We start from the raw sequence: 12021 nt of genomic DNA, 5'->3' as shown, positions 1-12021 counted from the left end.
TTCACCCCCTCCCTGTGTAAAACTCATATCCTGATCTGTTTCACCCACCCCCTGTGTCAAACTCACATCCTGATTAATTTCACTCCCTCCCTGTGTAAAACTCACATCCTGATCAATTTCACCCTCTCCCTGTTTAAAACTCATATCCCGATCAGTTTCACCCCCTCCCTGTGTCAAACTCACATCCTGATCAGTTTCACCCCCTCCTTGTGTCAAACTCACATCCTGATCAGTTTCACCTCTCCCTGTGTAAAACTCAAATCCTGATCAGTTTCACCCCCTCCCCGTGTCCGTGTAAAACCCACATCCTGATCAGTTTCACCTCTCCCTGTGTAAAACTCACATCCTGATCAGTTTCACCCCCTCCCCGTGTCTGTGTAAAACTCACATCCTGATCAGTTTCACCCCCTCCCTGTGTAAAACTCACATCCTGATCAATTTCACACACAGTCCCACAAACTCTTAGTTCAAATCAGAATTCGGAAAAACAACAGAAAGAGAAGATAACAGCCCCCTTTCTCTCTTTAAGACCCACATGACGGTGAGGAATTAACAGAAGCGGCGCATTAAATGAGATTTTTTTCTTTATCACCTAAGCCGAGGGGGGTGGGGCGCAGTTCCTAGATCTTTGCATGTCTTCAGTCATTTTGAATGTGAGAATAATATTTAAAGTGACAAAATTCAGAGCAATGTCGGGTTTTTTTGGAATTGATTGTGTTGGTTTTCGATATATATTTTAAATAAAAGGCGAATTTGAGAGTTCAACAGGTAACAAACATTGAGATGCAGAGGCTCCGCATTACAGAGCATCAAACAATCCAGTATTTGGTTCATTAGGGGGATCCCTAACTTCTCAAATCGCGGTGTGAGAGACTCTCAGCTTCCAGCGACAGGGTGCTACCGGTTTTATAAATTCACCCCCGCCCGTTCTATCGGAGTGTTAACAGCGTCCCAAAATTCCGGTGACCTTCGTTACTCTGCCACAGCGGGGACACATTCCCTTCTCCAGTTTCGACAAGAGTTAGCGCTTCGGGGGAGGTGGAGGGGCTGCTCTCTGAGCAATGGTTAACAGGGCAGGGCAGTGACTCCCTACCCCGGGCTCCATCTCTGTCAGCTAACATCCACCCCCCCCCCCCCCTCCGCAGTGGGCGAGGAGTTTCGCGAAAAAAAAACCACCAGATTCCCAACGCAGAAAACTCGAAATCTGGATTTTCTTCAGGTCAGTTCTGATGGAGAGTCCTCTCGGCTCTCTCTCTCTCTCTCCATGGCTGCTGCCTGACTCGCTGGGATCTTCAGCGTTTTTCCTTGTCCAGCCAATGACAGTTTTGTTTGCAACATTCCAGCTTAGTATTTCTGAGGCTTCCGAATAGTTTTTTTTAAGCACAAAGTGAGCTCTCTGTATGTTGCTTTCACTGATTTACCATTACTTTCACAGGTATTACATGAAAGAGTCGAAAGGCAGTAGGCGCTGGTTAATCTTTTTAGAAGGTGAGTTTGGGGCTTTGAATGCAGGTGGATAGATTTCTATAGCGTTTTCCCCATCCCCAGGCCGTCCCAAAGCACTGCTAGGCAGAGGGATGTTGTGAAGTCAGTCGCTGACATAATACTACTTTTTAGAAATTACAGCACTGACATCTGACGACGTTTAGTCAAAATAATTTTTTTCCCGAATTTCACTTTATCTATTGGCGTTGGTAATGACTGAGATCCCGCAGAAATGCGCGTGAGAACAGCAACCTGCTCGGAAACCACGGGAGATCTCAGGAACACTAACATGGAACATCCCTGGTGTTTCTGAAAGGATGTTACTCCCTCTCTTCCAAATTCCGGTTCCCTTGTGCTTCAGCTTTCCAGCACCTGGAGGGGTTTCCCTTGCAGCTGTCCCTTTCTTCAGGGGATGAATCTAACCACTCAGCTCCCTACCCTCTGCTGTGTCCCGTCACCAACTCTTGTGATTAGATTAGATCCCCTAGAGTGTGGAAACAGGCCCTTCGGACCAACAAGTCTACACCTCTGAAGAGTAACCCACCCAGACCCATTTCCCTCTGACTAATGCACCTAACACTCTGGGCAATTTAGCACAACCAATTCACCTAACCTGCACATCTTTGGACTGTGGGAGGAAACCGGAGCACCCGGAGGAAACCCACGCAGACACGGGGAGAATGTGCAAACTCCACACAGACAGTTGCCCAAGGCTGGAATCGAAGTTGGGTCCCTGGGACTGTGAGGCAGCAGTGCTAACCACTGAGCCACTGTGCCGCCCATCCAGACTCTAAAACTATCATGGCAAAGGAGAATTTTATATCAGAGAGAAATGAAGATTAATTTGAAGATTAATATTGCTAGAATGATTTGATATAATCGGAAACACAAATTATAAAATCCATCCAGTACTCATTTTAGTAATAGTATTTTATTTAAACGTTGTCTATCAAGGACCCTAGTTCAGATTTCTTCCCTGAAAAGGTATAGCGATTTAACCATCGTGTAAAAAATACAATGAACTAAAGATTTTCTTCCTCTTCCAGTCAGCAAAATACAACCCTCACAATTACTTCATAATAAAATAGAACAATAAGGAATGGTTGAGGTTATGATCCAGTTCATTGTGAGGTCTGCAAGTGCTGACATTGCTGCTCCCAGGGATACTGTCATAAAGCGATACAGCACGAAACAGACCCTTCGGTCCAACTAGTCTATGCAGACCACGTTCCCAAACTAAACTAATCCCACCTGCCTGCATTTGGTTCATATCCCTCCAAATCGTTCCTATTCATGAACTTATCCAAATGTCTTTTAAAATGTTTCTGATTGCTTTATTTTGTATAGTTGCTATATAAATGTAAGTTTTTGCTGTAAGTTAAAATCAAATCTCCTCATTCCAGTTTTCTTCCATTATCCTTCTGGTCAATTATGAATTATTCAAGGGAATAATTTGGAAAAGTGCACTTGTCCATTTTTAGCTGGATACTGAATGATAGCGATTTGATGGAGAGAGTACAAATCCTTTTGAGTGTATGGTACAATTTAAGTTGAACCCTTCAAACTCCTTCCTAGCTTTCTATTTTGTGAATTTCTAATTCAATGTGAATCTAGTCCATCTGCCCCTGAATAACCCAGGAATACTTAGGTCTACTATTGATTCCATTGCAACATTAAGCATTCACCTCAGCATAAACCACATCTCACACAGTCCCTCCATGAGTCTATCACTATTAGTGACACTGGTGGAAATAGTTTGATGAGGTAAAGTTAAGAGCAACAAAAATGCTTTGGTATGATGTCAAAGCAATCTGGGCTCTGCAAAAGTTTCCTGCTATGTTTTTGCAATAATATGGGGAATGGAAACATGGATGTGGGTATTTAGATGTGAAATGGAATGTAATAAATTTGGTAATTTTCTAGCATCAGAAAATTACCATGAAAGCTTTTAGCTTGCTGTAAACATTCAACTACTTTAAGTTTCTTCAAAAAGGCGACCTGCAGCCCCATCTGGTCTGGCCTCTATGTGACTCCAGTTTGATTCTTTGTGTCCTTCGCATGACCAGTGATTGGCGATAAATACAACTTACTTTGTGTACCCATAACCCCCACTCCTCAAAACGTCTAATGCTAGAAGTAGTTTCTGTAATTGAGAGGAGCAATTTACAGAGATAGCAGGCCTGATTTTAACCCTAAGTGAATGGGGTTTAATTGAATTAAAATTGCTTGGATCTTGTCCAATGTCAGAAAGCACTGCATATCAGGGGCATTAATAAAACATTAGTATTTTCAGATTTGGTACTGGGGATATTTTAACTCATCTATTGTCATTGTTAATTTAGAGTTTTAAAGTTTATTTATTTTGGCATGTTTTTGTAAAATTTGCCAGTGAACTTATAATTAGCTCAATATATTACATTTATTGTATTAATTTTGTGCCACTTTGAGGAGAGAATTTGGAACCATTGGTTTGACACTGGTAGCGAGTTGTAGATTTCAGAGCTATACATTTATAATGTTTCACTTTGTGAATAAAATCTACAGCTCTAGGAAGATTGACTTCTGGTCTCCTCCTTCACCAACTGGCTGTCAGAGGTTTTATAATGCACCAGCTAGTGTCTGACCCATATGTATTGAGATATGCAGGGGCATCCTCTCTCTTGGTGGCTTGTTTGGGAATTTGCTCCCAAGGTGTTGTTCTGCTTTGTCATTTGCGTGTGCTTACAAATGGCTCATGTTTTAAAAATTTTCTCCCAGATTTTCCGCAGGTATTTTTCATTTATTCCAATTTTCTATTTCACCTCCAACTAGGCCTTTTCAGATGCCCTGATGCTTTGATGTCTTTTAGTTGCCTCATTGAGATGATCATCACACTTCACTCAACAGTATTCTAAACAAAACCTTACTGGGCCATTCCTCCTCTTCCTGACCTTCCCCATCCACTTTTTGTTCATGAGTAAATGTCTGACTTGTCTTCCAGTCCTAGTCCCAATCAAATGTTTAAACTAAGCGATTAATCTGCCTTTTCTTTTTTTTGATACTGAAGGATTTGTTAGTTCTTATTCATGGACATCTACAGTATTTATAGACTATTCATATTTCTGGAGTGCAGAATTGGTATGTTTCTAATCCATAGATGTCTCATGCTGACTGTCCTATTCAATCTTGAATGTGCTGTTTGCCTCTGTTCTCCCAGGGGGCTGGTACTGTTTCAGCAAAGAGAATTGTGACACGCGATATGACACCATGCGCCGGTTAATGAGCTCCACCAACTGGCCTCGAAGTAAAACAGGTTGGTATTGGAAATTATGGTTTGGACGCTGCGCTATTGTTCACGCAACAGAGAGAAAACATTTCAGTCGAATAAAGCATTAGAATAATCATTTCCAAAGTCATTAGATCTGGGCATTCAGTGGGTGATGTCACCAAAGTCCTGCAGAAGTATACCATAGTCATTTGCTATTTGCTAAGATATTGGCAGTTCATAGACTACATCACTGTACTCCTGTAATCTTTTTGAAAAATGCCCAAAATCATGTCATGTATTTAGATGCTCCACTGAAGCACCTTTGGAATTCTCACAATGTTAACATCTAATGCTATAGATGTTAAGGACACTATATAAATGCAATCTGTTGTTATTGTATACATTTCAGGCAGACTGCTTTGGGACTTGGATGGGATAAAGAACTAATCATTCATTTCTTTTCCTCCACTCTGCCCTCCCATATTATATCTGTCTGGCTAATGTGCCAATGAGATGGGATTAAAAGAAAAGTCATTTTTCTTTTTCCAAGGACTGCTCTTGAAATTTTCTTGGAGGGTCACTTTGTGATTTTCAGGGTGACTTTTTTCAGTTTTCACAGGCTCCTTCTCCACTGATGACAGACAAAATAACATGACTTTCCATAGTTAGCATACGGGGTAACTGGACTTGCACAGGAGCAGGATTAGATGAACTCATCACATTTCTCAATAATCATCACCTCTCCATTAAACTTAAAGCAACAAAGCACAATAAAGTTCAAAATAATAAAGCACGATAAAGCACAAAAGGCATTAAGTTCCTAGACACCACAGTATTTAAACTGGCATAAGACAACAGGCATGGGTTAGCAACAAATTAAAGCACAACACAGTGATGCTAGATACTCAAAACAAGTACAAAGTGCTGGAGAAGTTCAGCAGGTCTGGCAGAATCCATGGAGAAAGAAATAGAGTTAATGTTTGGAATCTGGTATGATTCTTCTGGGCAATATGAAGATGATTTTTCTGATTGCTTGTTCCTGTGATTGAAGGTTCCCGTGTGGTTTGGACCTTCACAGGGTGGAGTTGCCTGCCACTTCCGTGTATTTTGAACATTAACAATAAGGGTTTAGCAATGTCCACGAATCAGTCAGCCTGATTTCTAATGGCTAGAGACCACCACAGAAAGCTATCCATAATTTAACGCAGATTGACTTAATTGGCAATTTCACTGAGAGATACTATAAAAATTGAATGATTTCCCATGAACATTTGCAGATTAACTATTCATTTGTAACTGAAATTCCTATAATTTAGCTGTAAATGATTATTCTAATGCTTGCTCCACATTCCATAATCATTTTACATACTAGGAATCCCAACCCTAATTCTCCAACTATTGAAGTAACTATCCAGTATGTACTCTCAATGTGCAACAAAATTGACTGTGGATCCTTTATATCTCTGACAAGTCATAATCCTGGTTTCCCTCAAAATATTCCATGAAATTTAAAAGAAATGTGTGTTCAAATTCACATTAAGCTCATAGACCTGATGTTTCTGGGGCTTTTCTTTCATCAGGTACTGGAATCCTGTCTCCTCAGCCAGAAGAAAATCCTTACTGGTGGAACGCTAATATGGTGTAAGTTTTGGTCAACTCAAACAATTAGGAACCAAATTTGGAAAAGTTATGATGTCTGAATATGAAACATAATAATAGAAAATATTAAACTAATTCACTTGACGGCTCATAAAAATGCGACACCTGGTTTAAGATTGAATGTCTAAACCCATGCCCTCAACCATCTACATGGTCAAGAACAACAACTGAATGGGAAGATCACAACCATCAAATTCTCCTTCAAGTCACACACCACCCTCCTGACTTGGAAATATATCATTGTTCCTTGTTAGGTCAAACCTCTGGACTTCCATATATATCACGACAGTGGGAGAACTTACACCATACAATCTACAGTGGTTCAAGAAGCTGACTCACCACAGTCTTTCATGGGGCAAAGCAGAGTTTGTTGGCTGGGCCAGCTTTTATTCCCCATCCCTAATTGTCCTTGAGAAAATGGTGGTTAGCTCTTTTCTTGGACTGCTGTGGTCCATGGAGGGCAGACATTCTCACAGTGCTGCTAGGTAGGTGGGTTCAGGAATTTGGCTCAGTAATCATGAAGGAAAAACAGGATAGTTCCAAATCAGGAAAGTGTGTGGCTGGGAGGGGAACTTGCAGGTAAGTGGTGATGCTCCCATGTATCTGCTGCCCTTGTCCTTCGAGTCAGTAGAGATTGGAAGGCGATGTTGAAGAGGTTTTGGGGAGTTGCTGTAGTGCACCTTGTGAATGGTACACAATGCTCAGACCATGTGTCAATGGTGGATGGACTGACCTGAAGGTGGTGAATGGAATGCTAATCAAGTGGGCTGATTTGTCTTGGATGGTGTCAAGCTTCCTGAGTGTTTCCCAAGAGTGGTTCATTCCTGAAGAAGGGCTTATGCCCGAAATGTCGATTCGCCTGCTCCCTGGATGCTGCCTGACCAGCTGCACTTTTCCAGCAACACATTTTTCAGCTGTTTCCCAAGAGTACCAGCAAAGCTAACATCCCATGGATGCATGAAAAATTATACAAACTGCAGGAGTCTTGATATCTCCAATGCTGGATCAATCAATCAGTCAAAGTTAGGGGAGGAGTGAATACAAGTGACTGAAGTACTGTTGGATCAAGAGGGAAAATATGAAATGGCATTCCTGCTTGTAATTACTGTTTAGCCTTTCCCAAGCGAACAATGGCTTTGGATAAGCTGGAGTTCATTGTCAAATTTGAAACATCTCCTGGGGCAATGGTGGCATCTCTGCCATGAGGAAAACGTTCTGGATTTGTGCATCACCCCAGGATTCAATGGCCAAGGAAGCTGCATTTATAAGCAGATTGATTATGAACCTATAAACCCTTCCAATACATGCCAATGGCAGGCGGTCAGAGCAGGAAAATTCCTGGTCAACTACATGACAGGAATAACACTGGAACCTCCACCATCACAATCCATAGCCCTGGACTACAACATGTTTATAAAAGTCACTGCAACCTGGGCTCCATGAGTGAACTGCAACATACAATTACCACTGTAGTAAGTCAGCTTGGCACACTGACTGGATAGGAGAAAGTGAGGTCTGCAGATGCTGGAGATCAGAGCTGAAAATGTGTTGCTGGAAAAGCGCAACACATTCCTGAAGAATTCCTGAAGAAGGGCTTATGCCCGAAACGTCGATTCTCCTGTTCCCTGGATGCTGCCTGACCTGCTGCGCTTTTCCAGCAACACATTTTCAACACTGACTGGATAGGCACATAGAAAGGATGGCTATTTGGGGCTTTTTCATATCCCATCAAGTATTTGCACCTCTGGGTGATGCTGTGCGTAAAGGAAGAACATGAGGAAAATTTTGAACAACATGGTTATGTTAAATCTGGGGAAGTTAAATAATTGCATAGAACCACATTACATGTATCAGCACTGACTTCACTAGTCCCATCTAGGGAACTGAGTAATGAATGTGCTTGTTCTTTTACTGATGTTATGATCCTTACGTTGGGATTGAGATAATTTTAGTTTATTCTAACTAGAACTATCTGCAAAAAGGTAGGCAACACACAAAAGTATGCCATGTAATCATTCCAGTAACTCCTGTGCATTTGTCAAACTGCACTGTGTATTATATATATAGCATAAGTACAGGCTGGGAGTTATAATCTCCTGCACCATTCCCCCTGATTTGCAGGTTATTTTTCTGCCACAGTCATTCGATCCTATTCACCACACATCATCTTGAAGACAGTGCTGACATCCTCCTTGATCTCACACAGACCTACCTCTGAGCCTTTAGGAAGTTTAAGAGACCAGGGTGAATGGCTCCCTCCCTGTTGTGAAGGGCCTGAGGCCTGGTTCCCTGTGATGCCCTCGAAATCTATTGGCAAATCCAGGACTGGCGTTGTTGGATTATAATAGGCGTGAGAAAGTCTTTTCCAATTTCTCCCATCCAGAAGAAACTTGTGTAATTCTGTGTGACACTTAGAATTATATTTCTACTCAAATAATAATATCTGGCACATTGATTAATTGCACATTTTTTCCTCTTTCAGTTTTATTCCTTATTGCTCAAGTGACGTCTGGAGTGGAGCATCCCAGAAATCTGAGAAAAGTATGTTCTGGTTTGGTTCTATGTTGTTTTAAGCAGAATGTATCTCTATCAAATTTATGTAGGTTTGCCAAATGAATAAGTTCATTACTTGGAGTGACGACACTAAGATGATTAGGGGTTTAGATAGGGTTGACCGTGAGAACCTTTTTCCACGTATGGAGTCAGCTATTACGAGGGGCATAGCTTTAAATTAAGGGGTGGTAGGTATAGGACAGATGTTAGGGGTAGATTCTTTACTCAGCGAGTCGTGAGTTCATGGAATGCCCTGCCAGTAGCAGTGGTGGACTCTCCCTCTTTATGGGCATTTAAACAGGCATTGGATAGGCATATGGAGGATAGTGGGCTAGTGTAGGTTAGGTGGGCTTGGATCGGCACAACATCGAGGGCCAAAGAGCCTGTACTGCGCTGTATTCTTCTATGTTCTATGTTCTATTAAGTTATACACATGTGGAAGGTCCTAGTCTGATAGTTGAATTCAGTTGACTGACTATGTCCAGGACAGTGACATGGACATTACAGATCACCATAGTGTCTGTAACTAAAGTTCCAACACTTGATTGTTGTTGAGTTACCAGAATTTGAAAGCGTGCATGCATTGGGGCAGAATCTGATTCACTTATTATGCCTCTGAAGTCCAGTAGCTTACCAATGGTCACTGAGATGAATGACCATTTTGATGTGATATTGGAGGATCTGTGAATTTAGCTAATTGAACCAAACAAGCTTACAGTCAAAAGTAAACAATCTAACCATTTAAATAAGAAGGATGGCAGCGGTACCAGTGACCAGAAGTCGGTATTGCCATAAAGACCTGACTGGTTTTCTAATGCCATTTAAGAAAAGAAACCTACAGTTCTTATCTGAACAGGTCAGTAGAAATGCCGTCTGAAGTGACCTGAAGGTTACCTGGTTGCCATCACTTTCTGGCTAACAACTGTTACTTTTCCCAGTGTCACTTGTACTAAAACATTTGTCAGACTTGCACAGGTATTTTGTTAGAGCAATCTATGATTAATCCCATTGCCCCGCTGTCTTCCTCAGCCACTTTGCTCTTTCCCTGCTTCAAATTTATATTCACTCCTTCCCTTTTAAAGGTGCAATGGCCTTTGTCTTAATAACTCCCTTTGGTAAAACATCTTTCTTTGTAAATAAAGTTTTCTTAAACTTTTCTCAGTTTTATTTCAGTTTTAACTAGACTAGGTATGTAAGTTAGGAGAAAGTGAGGACTGCAGATGCTGGAGATCAGAGCTTAAAAATGTGTTGCTGGAAAAGCGCAGCAGGTCAGGCAGCATCCAGGGAACATAAGCCCTTCTTCAGGAATGAGGAGGGTGTGCCAAGCAGGCTAAGATAAAAGGTAGGGAGGAGGGACTTGGGGGAGGGGCGTTGGGAATACGATAGGTGGAAGGAGATTAAGGTGAGGGTGATAGGCCGGAGTGGGGGTGGGGGTGGAGAGGTCAGGAAGAAGATTGCAGGTCAAGAAGGCGGTGCTGAGTCCGAGGGTTGGGACTGAGAAAAGGTGGGGGGAGGGGAAATGAGAAAGCTGGAGAAATCTGCATTCATCACTTGTGGTTGGAGGGTTCCTTTTCTCCTTTACCTGCTGCGCTTTTCCAGCAACACATTTTTAAGCTTTAGGTATGTAAGTTAGCTCGCTAAGCTTGAAGGTTTGTTTTCAGATATTTCATTGTCATACTAGGGAACATCATCAGTGAGAGTCTCTGGTGAAGCGCTGGTGGTATGTCCCATCTCACGATTTATAGGTCTAGGTTTCTTAAGGCGGATGATACCATTTCCGATTTTTTTCAAGGTAAGGTAGATAGGATCTAAATAGAAGTGTTTAATTAATGGAGTTCTGGTTACGTTAAAAATCACACAACACCAGGTTATAGTTCAACAGGTTTAATTGGAAGCACACTAGCTTTTGGAGCAACGCTCCTTCATCAGGTGATTGTCACCTGATGAAAGAGCATCGCTCCGAAAGCTAGTGTGCTTCCAATTAAACCTGTTGGACTATAACCTGGTGTTGTGTGATTTTTAACTTTGTACACCCCAGTCCAACACCGGCATCTCCGAATCATGAGTTCTGGTCAGAATGCCATGCCTCTAAGAATTCTCGTGTGTGTCTTTGTTTCGCCTGTCCTCAGATGTTTTTTTGGTGGAAGGGGATGATTAGATTAGATTCCCTACAGTGTGGAAACAGGCCCTTTGGCCCAACCAGTCCACACCGATCCTCCAAAGAGTAACCCACCCAGACCCATTTCCCTCTGACTAATGCACCTAACACTATGGGCAATTTAGCATCGCCAATTCACCTGACCTGCACATCTTTGGACTGTGGGAGGAAACCCACGCAGACACGGGGAGAATGTGCAAACTCCACACAGACAGTCACCTGAGGCTGGAATCGAACCTGGGACCCTGGTGCTAACCACTGAGCCACCGTGCCGCCCCCACTGTTGTTCCAGTCAAAGTGGTGTCCTTCTTTGTCTGTACGTATAGAAACTAGTAATAGTGGGTCGGGTCCTTTGGTGGGCAGTTGGTGACAAAATGTCTGAAAACAAACCTTCAGGCTCAGCAAGCTAACTTACATACTTAGCATCAACCTGAGCTACAAACCTTCTCAAAAATGCTTTAAATACACTCTCCCCATTCACTATACTAAAACTCTTCAATTTTTAAAAGTAAACATTAAATATAGTTTATCCAGCTTTACCTCAGTCGATAAAGTGCTGTAACTCTTGATCACCATTGCTATCTAATGACCTTTCTTAAAGGTTGGTGTGCTTGAATGTTTTCATATTAATCACTTGTGGGACATGGGTGTTGCTGGCTGGTCAGCATTTATTGCCCACCCTTAGTTGTTCTTGAGAAGGTGGTGGTGCTGAAAATGTGTTGCTGGAAAAGCGCAGCAGGTCAGGCAGCATCCAAGGAGCAGGAGAATCAACGTTTCTGGTATGAGCCCTTCTTCAGGAATGAGGAAGGTGTGCCAAGCCGGCTAAGATAAAAGGTAGGGAGGAGGGACTTGGGGGAGGGGGGTTGGAAATGCGATAGGTGGAAGGAGGTTAAGGTGAGGGTGATAAGGTGAGGGTGAT

The 12021-nt window shown here is 42.2% G+C and overlaps 1 protein-coding gene across 1 annotated transcript in view; it reads left to right on the top strand.

Annotated features, from left to right (window-relative positions):
* Positions 1 to 12021, top strand: part of notum1a (notum, palmitoleoyl-protein carboxylesterase a) — a 41420-nt gene that overhangs the window by 1813 nt on the left and 27586 nt on the right. The window contains exons 2-5 of the mRNA XM_043714985.1: positions 1436 to 1488; positions 4682 to 4777; positions 6313 to 6373; positions 8874 to 8932. Coding sequence (XP_043570920.1) covers positions 1436 to 1488; positions 4682 to 4777; positions 6313 to 6373; positions 8874 to 8932 — 269 coding nt within the window. The remainder of the gene's footprint in view (positions 1 to 1435; positions 1489 to 4681; positions 4778 to 6312; positions 6374 to 8873; positions 8933 to 12021) is intronic.

The sequence above is a fragment of the Chiloscyllium plagiosum genome, chromosome 24, assembly GCF_004010195.1.
Source record: "Chiloscyllium plagiosum isolate BGI_BamShark_2017 chromosome 24, ASM401019v2, whole genome shotgun sequence".
Lineage (NCBI taxonomy): Eukaryota > Metazoa > Chordata > Chondrichthyes > Orectolobiformes > Hemiscylliidae > Chiloscyllium > Chiloscyllium plagiosum.
Note: the sequence above shows the minus strand (reverse complement) of the source record. Positions and strands in the feature narration are given on the sequence as shown.